This window comes from Centroberyx affinis, unplaced genomic scaffold, assembly GCF_046629955.1.
Source record: "Centroberyx affinis isolate AG114_WGS23_722 - 3 ecotype Tasmania unplaced genomic scaffold, CSIRO-AGI_Caff_v1 ptg007033l_1, whole genome shotgun sequence".
NCBI lineage: Eukaryota > Metazoa > Chordata > Actinopteri > Beryciformes > Berycidae > Centroberyx > Centroberyx affinis.
In genome coordinates this window covers 60677-78623 of record NW_027283565.1, presented here as the reverse complement: position 1 = coordinate 78623, position 17947 = coordinate 60677, and the positions used below count along the sequence as shown (strand labels likewise).

Here is a 17947-nt window from a genome sequence, read left to right as displayed (position 1 = left end):
TTTTCATTTAACGGAAAATCGAAGCACAAAGGATATTAAGTAAAGTTCATCGCTGAGCGTGGATTCAACACGGCAACCAGCACCAGCTTCAATGATAAAAGCAAACAGGCTGTGTTTGAGCTGGTCTGCTTCAGTATATTACACAAATTATACCAATTGTGATATGGCACACAACAATATTTGCCAGCGGAAATATATGTATACATTAGTCTCCGTCACTTATACTGGTAGTCAAGGAGAAGACAGTTTCATTAAATATACAGTAAGTTTGTACTGATGCAGGGAAGGTTTGGTCTTTTCCAGCTCCGCCTTGCTTCACATTTATATACTTACACATATTCACACTGGGAGCTGCCCAGTTCGACCACAGCCTTCTGCAGCAGCTGTGGGAGTTGTGGAGTGCCTTGCTCAAAGGCTCCTGGACGGTAGAAGCTGAAGGACGGGGAGCGAGCGTTCCTCGGCCTTTCCAGGGATTCAAACCAGCGACCATCTGGAACAAACCAAAGAAGACTGCATTATCCACACTGCAAGACAACACCATCATTCAAACTACCGAGGAGCAAAACCACCAAGGAGTGTGTGTGTGTGTGTGTGTGTGTGAGAGAGGGTAACATGAAGAACCCAGTGACTGTGTTGTCTACCCTGTTATCTGTGGAGTTTGTGCTGTACACAGTGTGTCTGTGTTCGCCTCAGTGGCTGGTCCAGAGGGAGGGGGAGGGGGACGGGGAGGGGGCCAGCGAGGGACTCTTCGCCCTCTGTGACTCCTACCAAGGCTCCTCCAGCTGCACCACCTTCCCAGCCTGGGTGGGTAAGCATCCAGGAGCATTATGGGACCTTTTTGGTTACAGAGATTATGATTTATGGCGTTTCTGTTCTACTGGACAGCAGCAGAGTGACAGGGAAGATAAAGCTGTAGCCACTGTGGAAGACTTCCTTCATGCATCCTTTAGCACAGTGATAGCTAATGTAGAAGTTCTCCTTCATGTATTTGTCCTGCATCTATTAGTACTGTTGTACATCAGAAGCAAATCAGTATGTTTTAAAGGGCAATTAGTAAGATTTTTTGGCCAGTTGCTGAGATTTCTGGCTTTCAAAACTCACTTTCCGGCCTGTGTTCTGTTTTGGGACAAAAACTCCCTGCTGATTGGAGTTTCAAGACACTCTCAATTCCAACAGGTCAGCAATAGACTAGCCTGACATTCAGACTGAATGGCCATTTCTTTCCCACTCCATGATTCAGCCTGAGATTTCCTCCTTGTTAGAAGCAGAGTAGGGGTTTCTGGCACAACTTCACCTACTTCCAAGGTGCATGGGGAAGGGAAAAAGGTCTAAAAAGGTCAAAACTCCAGCAACACTTGTAGTATATAGAACGACTTTATTGTTACTTACTGACTTGTATTGCTCTGACGTTACTTCAGTCACACTGATGCTGCAGCCAGTTAGCCTCTACATCCATGATTAGCCAGACATTTACCAACTGACCCAAGAATGTCAGTTGATTTTGACAAAAAATATTGTTTTTGCAAAGACATTATGTTGGTTAAGGGGATGATTTCAACAACTTTATGTTGAGTGAGAACAAGCCGTTGACGAGGGAAACAGCAGACTCTCTGAATCGCTCCACAAAATCTGAAAAGTGGGCGGGACGCGATTCAGGAGTCTGGAACCAGGGTTACTTAATGCCCCTTTCAGTGTCTCTGAACTCACTAGTCAGTACACCATGCCGTGTAACTTCCAATGGCTAAAAAAGAGGGCAAATTCTCTTGGGGATGGAGCAAGCAGTAAGTGCAGTAGTAATTCGGTGAGCATCCAGCAAAAAGTGGGACATTTATATTCACATTTACATTTGAAACTGTTGGATTCAAACTCATGATGTCACAGTCAGACAGCGCAAACCTCAGCACACTGAGCCACGAAAACGTCCTTTAAAAGTGATGATTTTTTAATGCCCCTTTAAAGTGTCTCTGAACTCACAAGTCAGCACACCATTCTTTGTAACTTCTGATGGCTAAAAACAGAAAGCAAAAATTTTTTAAACAATGTCTCTTAGGGATGCAGCAAAAGTGCAGCAGTGTTTCCGCGAGCATCCAGCAAAAACATTCACATCTACATTTGAAGCTGTTGGATTTACAGTTAGACAGTGTGCAGCTCTGTACACAGAGCCACGAAAACGTCCTTTAAAAGTGACTTTTCATGAGGATGGATGGAGCGCTGCAGGGCAGAGCAGAGCAGAGTGTTGTGGTCCAGTCAGGGTGGAATGACCTTTCGGGAGCTTAAATGGCATCGCTGACAAGACTGAGTGACTGGCTGGAGGCAGTGGAGCCGCTGTGGGCCGCCAGCAGCAGGGAGGAGCTGTGAAATGGGTGAAAATGAGTGAAAATAAAGACTGATATTCCCCAGTGACACACCAGCTCGCATCCACTACCCTTCCTAGCCGGGTTTCTACATAGGAGTAACACAAGGGGAGAGCTGCATCACATCCTGTGTGTTGGAAAAATGCCCACTGTTTGAAAAATCAGACACTTTTCTAGCCTTGAGGTTAGAGAAACAGGCTTTTGACTTTGCCCTTTCTCAGTAACTACTATTGAGGAGCCATTGAGCAAGGCACTTAACCTCCAGTGCAGTTCAAATGCTGCAAACTGACCTGATTGGACAGATTTTTAGCAATTATTTAGTGGAGGAGCCAATCAGGACCAAGTCCACTCGAGATGCACTTCCTGGAGTTAATCTGAAACTGACTGGAAAAAGGATGAAGTTTTGAAAATGCTATAACCTTAGATTTACTCACCTGAACATAATTCCTGTAATAGGGTCTCTTTAAGTTCAAGCTGCCAGAGATTGTTTTTGTGTGTATGTAATTTGGACACCAGCATTAAAGAGTAAAAAGTCTCATGAAAAAGAATGAAAATATACTAATTTTATGATAAAGTGAATGACAAAAACGTATTCAGTTCCAGGCCTGCAGGGGTAAAAGTCTGGATCCAGAGACCTGGGTGTCTGAACCACCATCACTGGGTATGAAATCAGATTTTTTTTTTTTTTTACATGCAGGTACCTACAGCTTGTCCTGGATGTTTCTGTCTGGCTCCAGTCTGCTGTCTCTGGCTGCTGCGCTCAGCGTCAGACCGGCTCTGACCCGGGGGGGGAGGGCCGTCACCGCCCTGCTGCTCAACATCAGCTCCGGTACAACACTGAACTCACTACAGTGGAACATTTTAAACCTTCATTTATCCAGGGGAGGCTGACTGAGCACCATGTTCTAGTCCAGCAACAGCCTGATTGCCTGGGTCCAGAGCTTTGAATCCGCCCATTCCACAGAATTGACTGATTCTGGTCTGGCCTTGTGACATGAAACAGCGGTTTCTTGGTTGAAAAATGATCGGTCCAATGAGCGCCGGGGGGGACTAACGATTAGCCAATCAGCGCCACAGGCGGGACAAACGCCGTTGTCAAGCTGTTGTCAAGCTGTGTGCCGGAACCAAGGAGGAGTAATAACAACAATGGCGACCGCTATAGACAAGATAGACACTGCTATCCAGGCTGTTCTAAATCGAATAAAAGTACCAATTAGTTTGAAATCCGAACAGCACTCTGCTTTGAAGGCATTTATTCAAAGGGGAGATGTTTTTTTTGCATCAGTGTCGACTTAAAATGACGTTAGATTCAGGCGGATACGTCGGTCTCTAGTGATTGGTTAGGGAAAATCGAATCGAATCCCCCTCCCCCACGGAAATCGGTTAGAGTGGAGGCAATGTCAGACTGAAGATGGAAATGGAGTGGAATGAGTTGACAGTTCTGTCTGATATCAGGCAAACACCCTGATTCACATGTGTACGGTTTCACACGTTCACACCTGGGAGTTCACCCGCAGTCTTCTACTGTTGGCCTCTGGGGTTTTTATCTCATCGATGCAAATGAGCAATTTGCATCCCTACTTTCTCTGTTTTATCATCATATTGTATTCGTTTTCTATCACTTTGCTTCTGTATTTTCGAGTAAAAAGCTACAACATAACAAAAAAAAATCCAAACAGTAGTATTTTATGGAGTCTAGGTCATTTTTGAGATTTTGCTGTACATTGAATTTGGCCTTTGTTCACCAGCTAAAAAACAGTTTTTAACCCGAATGCATGGTATTATTATTTTCAGCACAAACTGTGAAAATATGCAACATATCAAAAAGATACGCAACTTCAGAGGGTTAACATGTCCTATTTAGTGCATTTTCAGCATTGTGTTTTTGTTTGTCACAATGCAAATCTTTTTACATTTAACTGATTATGATTCAGTTTTTCCCCGATTATGATGTCATGACTCCCTCTCCCTCTCTAGCTGCTCTCTGTGCCGCTGCGTTGATTTCCTTCCTGGTGTCGGTTGAAGAGCACGTCCCCCAGCTGCTGCGGTTCCTCGGCTGGACCTTCTACATCTGCTGCGCCAACCTCTTCTACGCCTCGCTGGTGTCCGTGCTGCTGGGCGTGGTGCAGGGGGACGCCGCACGGGTCGGCCCGGCCGGGACGGGGGCGGGGGGGGCGGCGGGGGGGCCGGGGGGGGCGGGTCTGTCTGTCATTGCAGCCTGAGGGTTGGCATGTCATGTTTTATTAACTACAATTTATAACCTCCTCCTCTCCTCTCCTCTCTTCTCCTTGTCTCCTCTCCTTTTCTCTGCTCCTCTTCTCTGCTTGTTTCCTCTCCTCTCCTTGTCTCCTCTCTCCTCTCCTCTCTTCTCCTTGTCTCCTCTCCTCTCCTTGTCTCCTCTCTTCTCTCCTCTCCTCCTCTCATCTCCTCTCCTTGTCTCCTCTCCTGTTCTCCTTGTCTCCTCTCCTCTTCTCTCCTCCTCTCCTCTCCTTGTTTCCTCTCCTCTCTGCTCTCCTCCTCTCCTCTCCTCTCCTCCTCTCCTTTTCTCTCCTCCTCTCCTCTCCTTGTTTCCTCTCCTCTCTCCTCCTGTCCTCTCCTCTCCTCCTCTCCTTGTCTCCTCTCCTCTCCTCTCCCCTCTCCTGTCCTCTCCTTGTCTCCTCTCCTCCTCTCCTTGTCTCCTCTCCTCTCCTCCTCTCCCTTTCTCTCCCCCTCTCCTCTCCTTGTTTCCTTTCTCCTCTCCTCCTCACCTCTCCTCCTCTCCTCTCCTCTCCCCTCTCTCCTCTCCTGTCCTTGTCTCCTCTCCTCTCCTCCTCTCCTCTCCTCTCCTCTCCTCTCCTCTCCTCCATGGTGGGACACACAAACACACACAAACCGCTCTCCAATTATAGTAGTGGGATATTTTATTTTTATTATTAGGATCTGTGCATAACGCAACAGCTACTTTTCCCGGGCTCCACACAAAACATAAAACAAGACATAAATCTTAACATTTACTTTCACTGCACTTCACTGTTTCAGTACAGTATATTTCATCACATTGCTTAGTCCTTGTATTGTTCTAGAACAGTCCATGGTTAACATTCAGTGGTCTTATTGGCTTGTTTATCTTATCTAGAAGTTGATAATAATGGTAATAATAATGGTTTCCGAGTTGTATAGCGACACAGAGAATGGGTTGGATAGATCTTCACAATCTTAGGATTACAGTTGGAATTCTGTATTGTTTTTTTGGTTTTTTTCCGTAAATAAAGAAAAAGTTGATCACAAAGAAACAAATGCCGATGTGCACCTTGTTGTTTACAGAAGCTGAGAGCTTGCAATTATTTTTTTTAATGCCGTTATCTCGAGATCACAAGTTAATTATCTCGTTATCTTGAGAAATCGAGCTTTGTTATCTCGAGATAACGAGACAATCAACCCGTTATCACGAGAAAACAAAATGTCGTTTCCTCTTATTACTTATAATGTTTATCAGAGATCAGGAGTGCCATGCCAGCATGCAGCAGATGGCGTCTTGACAACTGTAGAAACTGAAAGCAAGCTGAAAATGTCAGATCAAGGAGTATCCATTATTGATCAATGCATCAGACTGTACTTCAATCTAGGTTTAACACAAGCAGAAATTGCATTGTGTCTTGTTTTCTCGAGATAACGAGATAAATTAACCTGTTATCTCAAGAAAACAAGCTTTGTTTTCTCGAGATAATGAAATAATTAACTTGTGATCTCGAGATAACGGCATTAAAAAAATATTTGCAAGCACGGCCGTTCTCGGCTTCCGTAGTTGTCTGCCGATTTAGCTTGACTTGTTTTTCTTTTCTTCCTGCTTTCCTCCATTGTTGTTGCTGCTGTGACTTCCTGCTCTGCGGCCGCTAGCTTCACCTTCGCCCATAAGACACGCCCACACAGGAAATGGCACATGTGCCCCAAAACGACTCAAACATCACCGAAAAGCTAATATTCAGACTTGAACTCACAGACTTATAATGTATGAAATGTTCAATGTTATTTTGAGGTCACAAAGTTGCATGTCGCAGCTTTAAATCTGTGCTGGAGTTTAAAACAAAACTTTTTCAACACACTTAATGTTAAGGCTATCACAACACCCACCTTTGGGCTACTATAACATATTATACTATAATGTGAAAATAACCCAGTGGGTAGCAGTGATAGCATGACTTACAATACCTGATAGCCAAAAAGTTTACAGAAATATCCAGAACTAAAATGCCACATCAAACGTGGCCAAACCTCGGCCATTTCCAGCCCATGTGACACTTGCTTCAGCCTGGTTTGGCCTGGTTTGGCCTGGTTTGGCCTGGGATCGTCTGCGTCATGATTTTGTGATTCATAAGAGCTGGTGACGTGTCTGACTGATCCTGGAGTTTAAAGCATCAAACTCAAGCAGAAAGCCTCTCTTCTCCACCTCCTACACATCTGGACACGCACAACGTTTTTTTTCCCTAATAGAAATCACACAGGAGGAGGCAACTGAGGCCATTTCTGTCTGTGAGTCATACCACAACTTGATTTTATGAGGCGTGTTAATATACGGGAACATAAGGATTGGAAGGCGTTATAACATAATAGTAAATATTTCATCCCTAATAACTGTATGAGAAAGTACACTGAGTACACTGGTTGTGTTCCAACACCTCTAAATCCTTACTCCTTACTTTATAATCTGTTTTTGAGCTCTGCAGGATTCAAACAATTCAGAAGCATTACATGGAAAGGATTTTGGGGTTTTCTCAAGAAAGCATGTGCATCTTTATCACACAGCGCCTCCCAGTGGCAGAAACACCAAGTCATGATACAACCTCAACACATTTACTACTCTTGCAGTAGAATGGTGACAATACGAGGGATTTTTTATGGACATGAGGATAACTAATATCTTTTATTGGAGTGTAATGTTACATCAAAGAGCTGATTGTTCTGCTGCATCGTATATATTATATAAGACATATAGTATTTGTATATTACTGGTCTGTTGTTGTTTTAATTGTTATATTGACTCGTTGATACTGCTCATACAGCCCATAGCTTTCTTGGACTAGAGGACCACAATGACAATAAGTCTTGGACTTTCTTGTGTTTTATCCTTAATTGCTTTTTAACCAGGTGCATTACATTATTGTATATGTAACTTGTTTTAAAATGATCAAATTAATAAAATCAAATCAAAGGAAATGGGTCTGTTTTTCAGGTTTCTGTGCTGTGCTAGTAGTGTTCAAACTATGATGTAAAAGGGGAAACAAATAGATAATTTCATAGTATATCAAGCAGAGAACCGCACGGAAAATAGGCATTTTCTTTGTTTTGTCAGGGAGGAAGAGGTGGTGAAGTGTAGAGACTCTGTAGGTATCAACACTGGGGTTCATAGATTCGTTGGGGAGAGGGGATTTCCCATCGGCGATAAAGTATCACATTATTTGGCTTCACTTGTCCAACACGGTCAGCAGAGTAGGGTTCATGTTACAGAGGGAACTGTGAGGGTCGAGGCAGGGACGTTATCAGAATAACACAAAACTACAAAACAGGAACTAATGGGAGATACATAACATTCCTGAGCACGGCATTTGCTTCCCAAATTTGGTATGAAATGTAATAATCACATAAATGTTTTATTACAAAATAAGGAAGGTGTATCGTTTTAACAAGGACAAAACCACTAAATTATCCCCTTTACTTAATTTACACTGGCTAATTCAGTATCATCTTTCAAATCATGTTTTACAAAACATTTTTTATAGATTTGCTTTAGTGTTAACTTTTTGAATATGTTGTCTTTGTTCAATATGTTTTTTCACACACTTATTCTGTGGAATGTTTCTCTTTTTTCTAATGCACTTTGTAAATTGTATTTTTAGATTCAGTAAGTGCTACATAAATACAGTTTATTATTGTGGTAAGAGCATCCATATGAAGCAGTAAAACAGTAAATTGTGACACACTGACGCAGCATTGGTTATCTATTTTATTTCCCATGTGCATAAACAACATATCAAGACAGACAATTGGAAAAGCCTACGACAGCTTGGTTTCCTTTTTCCCAGACTAACAAAAAACAGAGAGAATTACAACAAGGGCTTCAAGTTATTAAGACAAAACATATATATCTAGTAAGTAAACCTCAATCAATGTGATTCCTGTGACCTGTGGTGTTAGTGATAGTATATTTTCATAGTGTAAATTGTAATACAGCGAAGAGGTGGCAGCTTGACAAAGTAATTTTTCCAGTGGTCCCTGAAGGGAAGAGACGGACGGAGCAGATCTTCACACCTTCACTTAGGATGATGAGGAGGATTCATAAGGTAGGATCTAATGATATTACATCCAATAAATGTGATAATATTTAGTCAACATTTAGGCAAAGACTCCCAGAAATTTGCCCTGTGCATCATGGTTTAAGTCGTGCACATCGATATTCTTTAACCAGCTAGTCTAGGTCGCTAGCTAGTTTCCGGTCTTTGCAGAAATTTACAGTGACATTTTAATCTAGGAGAACATGTATAGCTGGAAAATGTAAGAGCATGGCACAGACATTTACAAGTATGATCTTCAAAAGTACAAGAATATCATAGTTCCTCCTTTTTTCAACTTTCTTGGCAGCATGATTTTATATTTAAAAACATATAACACTAAAATGTAAATGGTAGCACTGTGGAACTCTGCTTTGTCCCCAATATCTGTTATTTGACAAAAATGTAAAAAAAACCCACCCAAAAACAAATCCATACAACATTACTGCCAACTGTCACCTCAAGAAATATAAAGAGAAGATGCATGGAGCCAGTGACTTCAGAATGAAAAGACTTTTGTGTGTGTGTGTGATAATCTTTATGCTTTCTGAATCAAGCTGAATGGAGGCATGTTGCAGAAAGTTTGGAGGATGGTTATTAGGGTCAGGCCACCATGTTGGAAGACTAACAACAAAACTAACGATCATAACCGTATCGCCTTTTCCTCCTTGACAAAACTAAGAAACTGACTAATTTCTGTGCGGTGGTAAATTGTTCACACTATGCTGGAAAATCAGACAAGAAATTAGAGAATTTCTGCACTGAAATTAGACATTTTGTTTGTTTTATCAGGGAGGAAAAGATGATAATGTTATAATCTTTAGTTTTGTTGGTGTTCTTCCAACATGCTGGAGTCTCCCTCGTTGGTATCCAGTCTCCAAACACCTCGCAACAAGTCTCCATTTGATTAATAAGATTCATCCATAAACAAGTTTGCTCTTCCTAAACCCACACGCGTCAAGATCTGCATCCAAAGGGTGTGTGTGTGTGTGTGTGTGTGTGTGTGTGTGTGTGCTCCATCCGAGTCTTCATGACAGGTAAAGAAGGGCTTCAAACTCCAATAAAACTTCACTTTGCATCAGCAGCAATACTGTCTGCAAAACACACACACAGAGAGAAAAAAGTAAGCAACCCCATGCCGTTACATTTGGTATAGCTGGAGGAATAACAATAACTGATTTACTAGTAACCGGTACTATTACAATCTCCTTAATGTGTACTACCCATGTGCCATCTAGTCTGTATCAGAGCAGAGCCATGTGTTTGGTTTTATGTCATTAAAAGAAATTTACTCCATGTGTTGAAAAGTACCAGGACATTGAATCATTCCTGAGTCCTTCTCGTTTACGTGACTGTGTAATCAAATTCAGATTATTTTTGGGATCTAATTTGGTATAATTCACTGCACCATAGTCTCTAGTCACAGAGCTGAATCCTGTTTTAGCACCAAAGTCACGGTGTAGCTACTGAAATGTTTTCATATTCACCATGTAAAATAAGATGAAATTTACTGGGTATTAATAGTTTTTTTTCTTCTTATTTTTCATATTTGGTATTTGTTGGCAGATTATCATTCATCATATTATTTACTCTTATAGTGTTGTAATGCATTTACTTTTTACATTCCTGAATCAAGCATGTTGCAACTTTGCGTTTGAACAATAATAAAGTTACTAATAATCATAATAATCACACATGTATGCCGTCCATCTGAGGAGTAAACAGGCAGGAGAAGCCCGGTCACCTGTTCTACAGGAGCAGAAGCAGACTTCTTCACTTGGTGCCGTTGTACTTGACCTCCTTCCCACACTTCTTCAGCGTCTCCGTGAGAAAATCCACATCTTTGTCGGACTCGATCCACACCAGCTTCTTGGGCAGATCGATCTCAAACTTCACATCTGACAGCACAGAAAACAAAGTGGCAGGTGGTTTATTTCCAGGAAGTGGCAGCACTAAAGACACTGAACCCCAAATTGTTGAGTGGGAGCTGCCTAGTACAAACACAGTCTTCTACTGCCAGCTGCAGCAGGAGCTACAGTGGAGTTTGATATCAGAAAATGTTTCAGGATGTAAAACATCTGCGGTAAACGTCAGGTTTTGGTGTCAGTCCCTCAGAATCAAAGAGCGAGGGCTTCTTTCTAGAGCCGCCATTTTGCACAGAGAGAGGTTCAACAATCATACAGGGAGAAATCCATCGTAGAAGAGGAGAGAGACCAATTTCTCCACCCACAGGAGCAGGAGAGAGACCAGACATAAAAGTCAAATAAAAGTAGAAAAGTGCCATTGAATCAGGTGACTTGGCTGCTTCACTCAATATACCAAGTCATGAGTTGTCGGTGACGCAAACTGCCTTAAACCACTTTCAAATTACACCTTTACAGCATATTCTGTGGCAGGAGGCAAGCAACTGCTGTGAGGTCTTTCTATATAGATTATTCTTCAACTCTCTTTCCATGACAAGAGTATTTGTCTAAAGCAATGGCTAGATTTTCCATGGGCTAATCCTAAAAGGTTGGCACACATTGGTGTTGGCTACATAAGTCTGACAAGACAGTTTGAGGAGGAGGGTTATATAGTATTTACTTCATATATATGTAGGAGAGCAAGATAAAGGGATAGCGGGCAAGCCAACTTAAAACGTGAAATTAGGGTCTGACTCATGGGTTTTTGAAGACTGAATTTTTCTTGTTGTCAGGGTGGAAAAGCCTCTGAAACAGCAGTTAGACCTTCATGGGACACCAAAACTCTCCAGTGAAGCCCAGACTAATGAAATTATTTTAGGCTTAGCAGCGACTTAAGAGCTCCTTAAATTTAATTGCAATTCTGTAGCTGTGGTCAGGGAGGAACCTCAGTCACTTCGGAGGTGGATGACATATCCGATATTTAATAAAAGGCCAATAGCTGCAAACAAATATATCAGTCTAGCCCTAGTAAGTAAGTGTTGCTTGGCATACTGGATCCATGCTGGACTGAGGAGTGGACCCAAAAGATTCAGTCTGATGGAATATCCTCCCTGTCCTGTCTGACCTGGGGCAGGACCTGTCCCACTCACCTCCACCCAGCTTGTTGAGGACTCGGGTCACGGCTCCTGAACAGCCCTCACACGTCATGGCCACCTCAAACTCGTGCTTCTGTTGGACAAATTGAATCACATGCTGTTATCTTAGTGCAAAACTGAGACCGCATCATGTGACAGTTATGATTACCTTATTTATCGTTAAATATGTAAAATCAATAGCCAACATGTCGAACACACGGATAATAATTGCTAATTTTACTATAGAAGTAAGCTAGCCAACATCCTGCGACAATTCAGTCACGATTAGCTGTTACTTAATTTGTAAGTACTAGTGTGATGTAAGGTTGTCTAATATCAGGAACGGAGTAACGTTATCTTACTGTAGAACTAAGCTAACGTTAACACTGAGTTAAATTAGTGATGATTAACTAACTGCTAACTAGCTAACATAGCTGTTGTTCGATTTATCAATAAAGTCCAGAGGCGAAATAACTGATTGATTTTTCTGTTGAATCGTCAATTGAAGAGATTGATGACGTAAAAGTAAGCCAGCTAACGTTAAAGCAAGTTAAACAGCGTTAGCTATCTAGCTTGGCCAGTTACTTTCCAATGCAGAAAGCTAACGCTAGCTTAACAGCCTGCTAACGTCAACCACATCATTTAACTTAAGTATGAAATAAAATATCAGTCGTAAGAACTTACGGTCATGTTGAAAGTGATGTGGCGCAAATGGGCTGTGAGACCACTGTGGACTTTTGCCTCTGACTGACTTGCAGGTCTTGCAGCTATTGTATAAAGCTTGCGACAGTCACTCTGGTCTAGTTAGTGTCACGTCAGCCATAATGACAAATAAAACTTCCGGTAAGAAAAAGCAAAATAAAACCCTTATCGACGAACAAATTGTGTACTGCAACGCTAGAGTGATACAGACTACCAAAGTGAAACAAAAAAATCGATTTAAGGGAAACTTTGTATTAGGCCTAAATACAAACTACCCAAGTGAAAATGAAGAATATATTCTCTTTGTCAAATAGATAGCTCTTTTCGCTTTTGTTTTGAAAGGAAAATCGTCTATCTTCCGGTCGTATACTGTCTATATTCTGGATAGCTTGATGCAGCTATCGCTGACAGTGCCTGCTAAGGAGATGAAAAGGTATGCTCGATTATTATCACCGTTGTGGCTTGATAAGGGCGGTCCCTCTTTTCTACTGACGAATTTGACAACATTGCGTTTAGTTTTATTTCGTTTATTTGGACAAATAACACTAGTAAATGAGAGATTAAATGCACTACAAACTGCGTAGGTGAGACAGAAACCCTAAATCTGTGGGGTTTATGAAAACCTTCGTGCACTCTGGCTATCCCCATTCAGAAACCACGCGCTTTCTTTTCAAAATAAAAGGCCGAAGGTACTGGGGGCTTATCTCAACGGCTCTGGTTTTTAGCACTCAGAGAGCTAAAATGTATGAACCTTTGACGAAACAAGTTTACATTTAAACGAAGTGTCAGCAACATCTAAACTTGCAAGGTTGCAGACCAACTGTCATGTTTCTATGGCAACACTGCGGCGAATCACCTGACAGGCTCCGTCCCCGGGTCACGTGATCAAACCGCCTCCGTCTCGGAAACGGTCCGCTGGCGCTGCTAGACAGCTGAGTCCAGTTTGCATTCAATCAGAGCTGTACTGTCGAACTGTATTTACCCAGATATGGCTGCGATATGAAAATAATAAGTCTGCGGTGAGTTTAGTCTCTGGTGAAGCCAGTCCACGACCCAGAGAGGACACAGGAGGAGGTTTCTTCAAGGTAGGTTGCTGTCCGTGATGTGCCATTCTACTGCTTGTTTACAGACACAAAGATAGCAACAACCCAGCTAAGCTAGTTTTATGGCACATTAGCTAGCCACGTTATAGCCTAGAAAATGCAATAACGTTATATTCGGCGAACTGGAGCAGAATTAACTCTTATAATGTTGTTATGTTGCCATGCGAATGTCAGGTTGCTACACTATATAGCTAATTTGTTTACTGATAGCTAGCAATCCCATTTCAGCTCATCTTTCTTTCCTTTCTTTCCTTCATCTCCTCTCTGTGTCTTTCTCTGAGGCAAACTAAAAGTGGAAGTTTCTACACAGCCCTATTTAACTGCCTGTTTAACAACACACATTAATCATAGCTTCTTTGATGCTATAGTTTCCTGGTCAAATCCCATCAGAGGTGTTTGCTCTTGTTGTTTGCTGTACCACAGTGGTCAGTGAGGAGACATAGAGCCACACACATCTTCTGGCCAGATATTAGTTTAAAATGATGTGTTTATCTGGTTTATCAGGTTGGTCTGCACTGTCTGATCTGTGATGAGACGACAATCATTAACCCGGATCTCTGCCCTTAAGCTGACATCCTGGTTTTGATGAGCACTGCACTGTGTGAACACAGCTTAGTGATAAAAAGTGTATAGCTGTGTTACAGCCAGGGAAACACAACTGTGCACTATTCATCACTTTATGTTGGTATTATGTAAGTGGATATTATGTAAGCATGTATATAGGTAAGACAAATTTTTGATCTAATTGTTTGGAGCATTTTGTTCTTTTCTGGGGGCAATTTTGTTGAACTATGAAATAATACTGTAATACGGGCAAATAAACACTCAATTTGTACCAGTAAGATTTGTTTTAACTTCTCGCCCACTGCTGGAAACTGGCGGCAGGCCTTACAGAAGACCAACCAGTCCATCTTCCACCCTCCTCTGTTAGTTTTTTTTTTACTGTATGAGTAGTTTTAGTTTTTGTTGACTCAGTGGTTTGTGTGAGGTCGGCATTTTCTCCTCCTGCGGCTGTGTGGTGCTAACAGTTTCTACTGCTTCACATACATACTTGCTTGTTCTCTGATTAAAAACTGCTCTGTTTTTCTCACCCAGAATGCACTGTTAAGAATTCCCCGGTCATAGGCGCCCACAAATCCCCTACAGTGGCCCACAGGGGCACAGCAGTTGCATTTGTGCGTGTACAGTTGACACCTCACTGAAAAAAATGTGGACAGAGTGAAATGCAAAAACTAGTAATTACCAGAGGCACTTTTTGCCTCCTTAATTTCACAGCCAGTATTTTTGCCCCGAGCCCCTGTTAATTCCTGACCCTTTTAGGTATTGTATCTAGGTTGGGAGGTGTTGGTGTAGTGGAAAAGCCACTGAACCAGTATTTAGATCATGTGGCACATTTGCCTATATCATTAAATGAATAAACAAATTCATTAACCAAGAAATTTAAATCTTGTGGGTAGGGTGGCAGCTCATATAGCAAGGATGATCCACCTCATCTATTCAAGTTGAGAAATAACTGTTGTATAGCACTGAAATGGCTTGCCTAATATTCTGCTCACTTGATTTGGATAACAGTCTGACTGGGTTAACAATGAACAGGGCTAATATTTATCTGAGACCAATTGCTGACTGCAAATTCTTTAGGTTTTTTTTTTTGCAGTATTCAAGCAGTTGGCTCTGTCATCCCTGACCTCTTTTTTGATGGACCTCAGCTGAGAAGCATCTTGCTGATTCATTAGATAAGCGAGTCTTGACAGCGGCGATCTGGACAACTAGCCGGCTGTCTTGTAATTAAAATCTACATGAGCAAAGGTTAGATGTCCACTGACGCTTCCTCATGCACATAGATTATAGGGTGGACTTGTATCGCACTGGTACAGAGATCTAAGTCCTTTTTCCACTGCACAGTTAACACAAACTATGCTGTTAGATGGACACTGTTATACAAAAACGCCTCACAGCATCACGAGTACTTACATTTTAAGTATGGGTGGTGCCAGTGGGAGTGGAATCCCTTAGGCCTGTTTGCAACAGCATGAGTTTTGCTTATCATCAGTAAACATTCAGAGGAATCCTCAGAGGTATTTTGAGATGCAGCGAAGTCTTAAGTCAATATCTTAATATTGACATTCAGCCTATGCCTGTGAAGGTTACTATTTCGTCCTTATGTAGTTCTGTCCAGTCTGGTGTTTCCTAAAAGTGTAAAAAATGTACTCTGTTCAGTGAGCAAAATATAGAAATGGTTTTGTTTCATTAGAGAATAAAAGAAACTCTTGGTAAATCTGACCAAACCTTGTGTTTCAATTCAACCCTGGAAAGTAGGGATGCATGCTTAATTAAATATAGCATATTCCAATAGTGACCGTTGCTGTTTCTGAAGAGGCTGCTTTTTTTTGTTTGAGGGAAAAGTGTTTTTTACTTTGCTTCCTTAATACGTTCATCTTGAAGCCTGAAGTACACATCAAGCTGCTTGTCAGAGAAAATCATATTCATGTTCAGATTGAGAAAATCCTAAACCTTAACATCTCATTTGCCTTTTTGGAACTTCTTTTTTAAGCACTGACAAACAATTTGTACAAAAAAAAGCTCTGTCCACTTATATCGCAATTCATATCACAATCAGTAAAATAAAATTGCAACATGTTTTTTTTTTTTTTTTGCAGTATTATGCAGCTCTACTGTAAAGTTAGAGTGTACACCACGCTGTTTGTGTTTCCATGGTGCTTAACTAAGTCATCCTGTGTCATGGAAAATTGTGAAAGTTGCCACACAAAAAACTACATTTTGAGTATTTCATAATTTAGATGACTTGAAACCCTGTGGCCCACACACTGTCCCGATGTACTCAGTTTTTTTTTTTAAATTCTACACTACAATTAGAGAAGTCCCATTGTTTTACTGCATGCTCTCTGAACTACTGCTTCACTTTTGGCTCCATCCCCAAGAGGAACTGATGGGAGAAATCAAGTTTTGCTTTCTTTTCAGCCATATAGTTTTTCATTACAATATAATCATTTAGTTTTACTGCGCAACAGTGAAGAAACAATTATCTGCAGTACTAATGTAGGATAAATGACTTGTGCAGCGGCTTTGAAAGCTTAGGCCTATGTTTTGAGGTCGAAAGCTTGGTTATGAATGTGCTTCCTGTTCTCTCCTGTGATACAAACAATGCAGTTTCACAGGTGTATTTGAACATATCCAACATTAAACAACAGCACTATAACAAGTAGATCGAGAAGGCATGTACATTGTGAAATACTAACATTTTTGGTACCTGATAAATCGCAACATAATCCCACTTTTCCCTGATACTGGGTTCAGAGTATCATGCAGCAGGCACATGACAAATCCAAGTCAGATATCCTGGAAGAATAAATCTTTGGCATTTAAGTAATTATCTAGTATTGTGTAGCAAGAAGAAGAAGCATGCAGCAGGTCATAAAGAGGCTCTCACACAGCATTTTCTAACTAACAACTAGTAACTTCAGTCATTGCAACATTTCTTACAGTTTAGGCATTTAGCTGATGCTCTTATGTGAAACAACTTAAGCAGGCTGGGGTTCAGTGCCTTGCTCAAAGACCCTCCAACAGGCCAGGCTGTCGCCCCAAAGTTGAGAGAGAGACAAGGAAGTGGAGACACAGGAGAGAAGGTTCTGGAGGGGCAACATGTCATTCTAGAGGCTGGGGGCACCTCATTTTTAAGTCTGCAAGGAGGTTATGTTTTCGCCCCTGTTAGTTTAGTTTGTCAACAGGATATCTTAAAAAACATATTTTTATAATAACTCTTTTTTGGCATTTTGCCTGTGTTGGATAATTAGAGAGACAGGAAAGGTCGGGAGAGAGAGAAGGGGATGACAGATTCGAACCTTGGACATCACGGTTACATGGTATGAGCCAGAAACCACTGAAGCTACCAGGATGCCCTGTTTCAAAAACGTATTAGATTTCCAAAAATTTTGTGGACCAATGGGCCTTAAGCCAAGGAACAATTGATTCGATTTTGGTGGCGATCTGTATGTGGTATTTCCGCTATTGGATTTTCTAGCCATAAACTTTGAAGCTAACTGAGATATAGAACTGATTCCAAATCCTAAGGGTATGCTTTCAGGGTCAAGAAATCAATTTAACTTAAAATTTAAGTGATAGGAATGATGTCTTCGGGGCATTTCGGGGGGCGATTCTGATTACTGATTTTCTTAACAGTGATCAGCTGATTGTACTGGTGATTGGTTGCTTGGGTTGTTGATTAATACCAATAATAATGATTACTTGCCTACAAGTGCTGAGATTTCTGGCTTTCAAGACTCACTTTTTCTCTCACTTTCAAAACTCACCGTGCTCTCTATCGGGGAACAAAACTCCCCACCACTCACGTAACCAACTGCTCTGCAATGGAAGACAGTCTCACCCCTTCACTAGAGATACTAGACATTCCTGATCTCTGCTCTA

General features: G+C 41.5%; 2 protein-coding genes across 2 annotated transcripts in view; one reads left to right on the top strand and one right to left on the bottom strand.

The window, feature by feature from the left end:
• Nucleotides 1-8321: 8321 nt before the first annotated feature.
• On the bottom strand, nt 8322-12511 carry atox1 (antioxidant 1 copper chaperone). The gene is made up of 4 exons (XM_071513352.1): nt 12381-12511; nt 11712-11790; nt 10404-10557; nt 8322-9753 (listed from the first exon to the last, which is right to left on the bottom strand). Exons 1-3 carry the CDS (start codon nt 12384-12386, stop codon nt 10433-10435), a joined length of 210 nt encoding a protein of 69 aa, XP_071369453.1. The 5' UTR covers nt 12387-12511; the 3' UTR covers nt 8322-9753; nt 10404-10432.
• An 835-nt stretch (nt 12512-13346) lies between these two features.
• The window catches only part of slc36a1 (solute carrier family 36 member 1), a 44248-nt gene continuing 39647 nt past the window's right edge, over nt 13347-17947 (top strand). The window contains exon 1 of the mRNA XM_071513353.1: nt 13347-13483. The gene's annotated coding sequence lies outside the window, so the exon portion shown is untranslated. The remainder of the gene's footprint in view (nt 13484-17947) is intronic.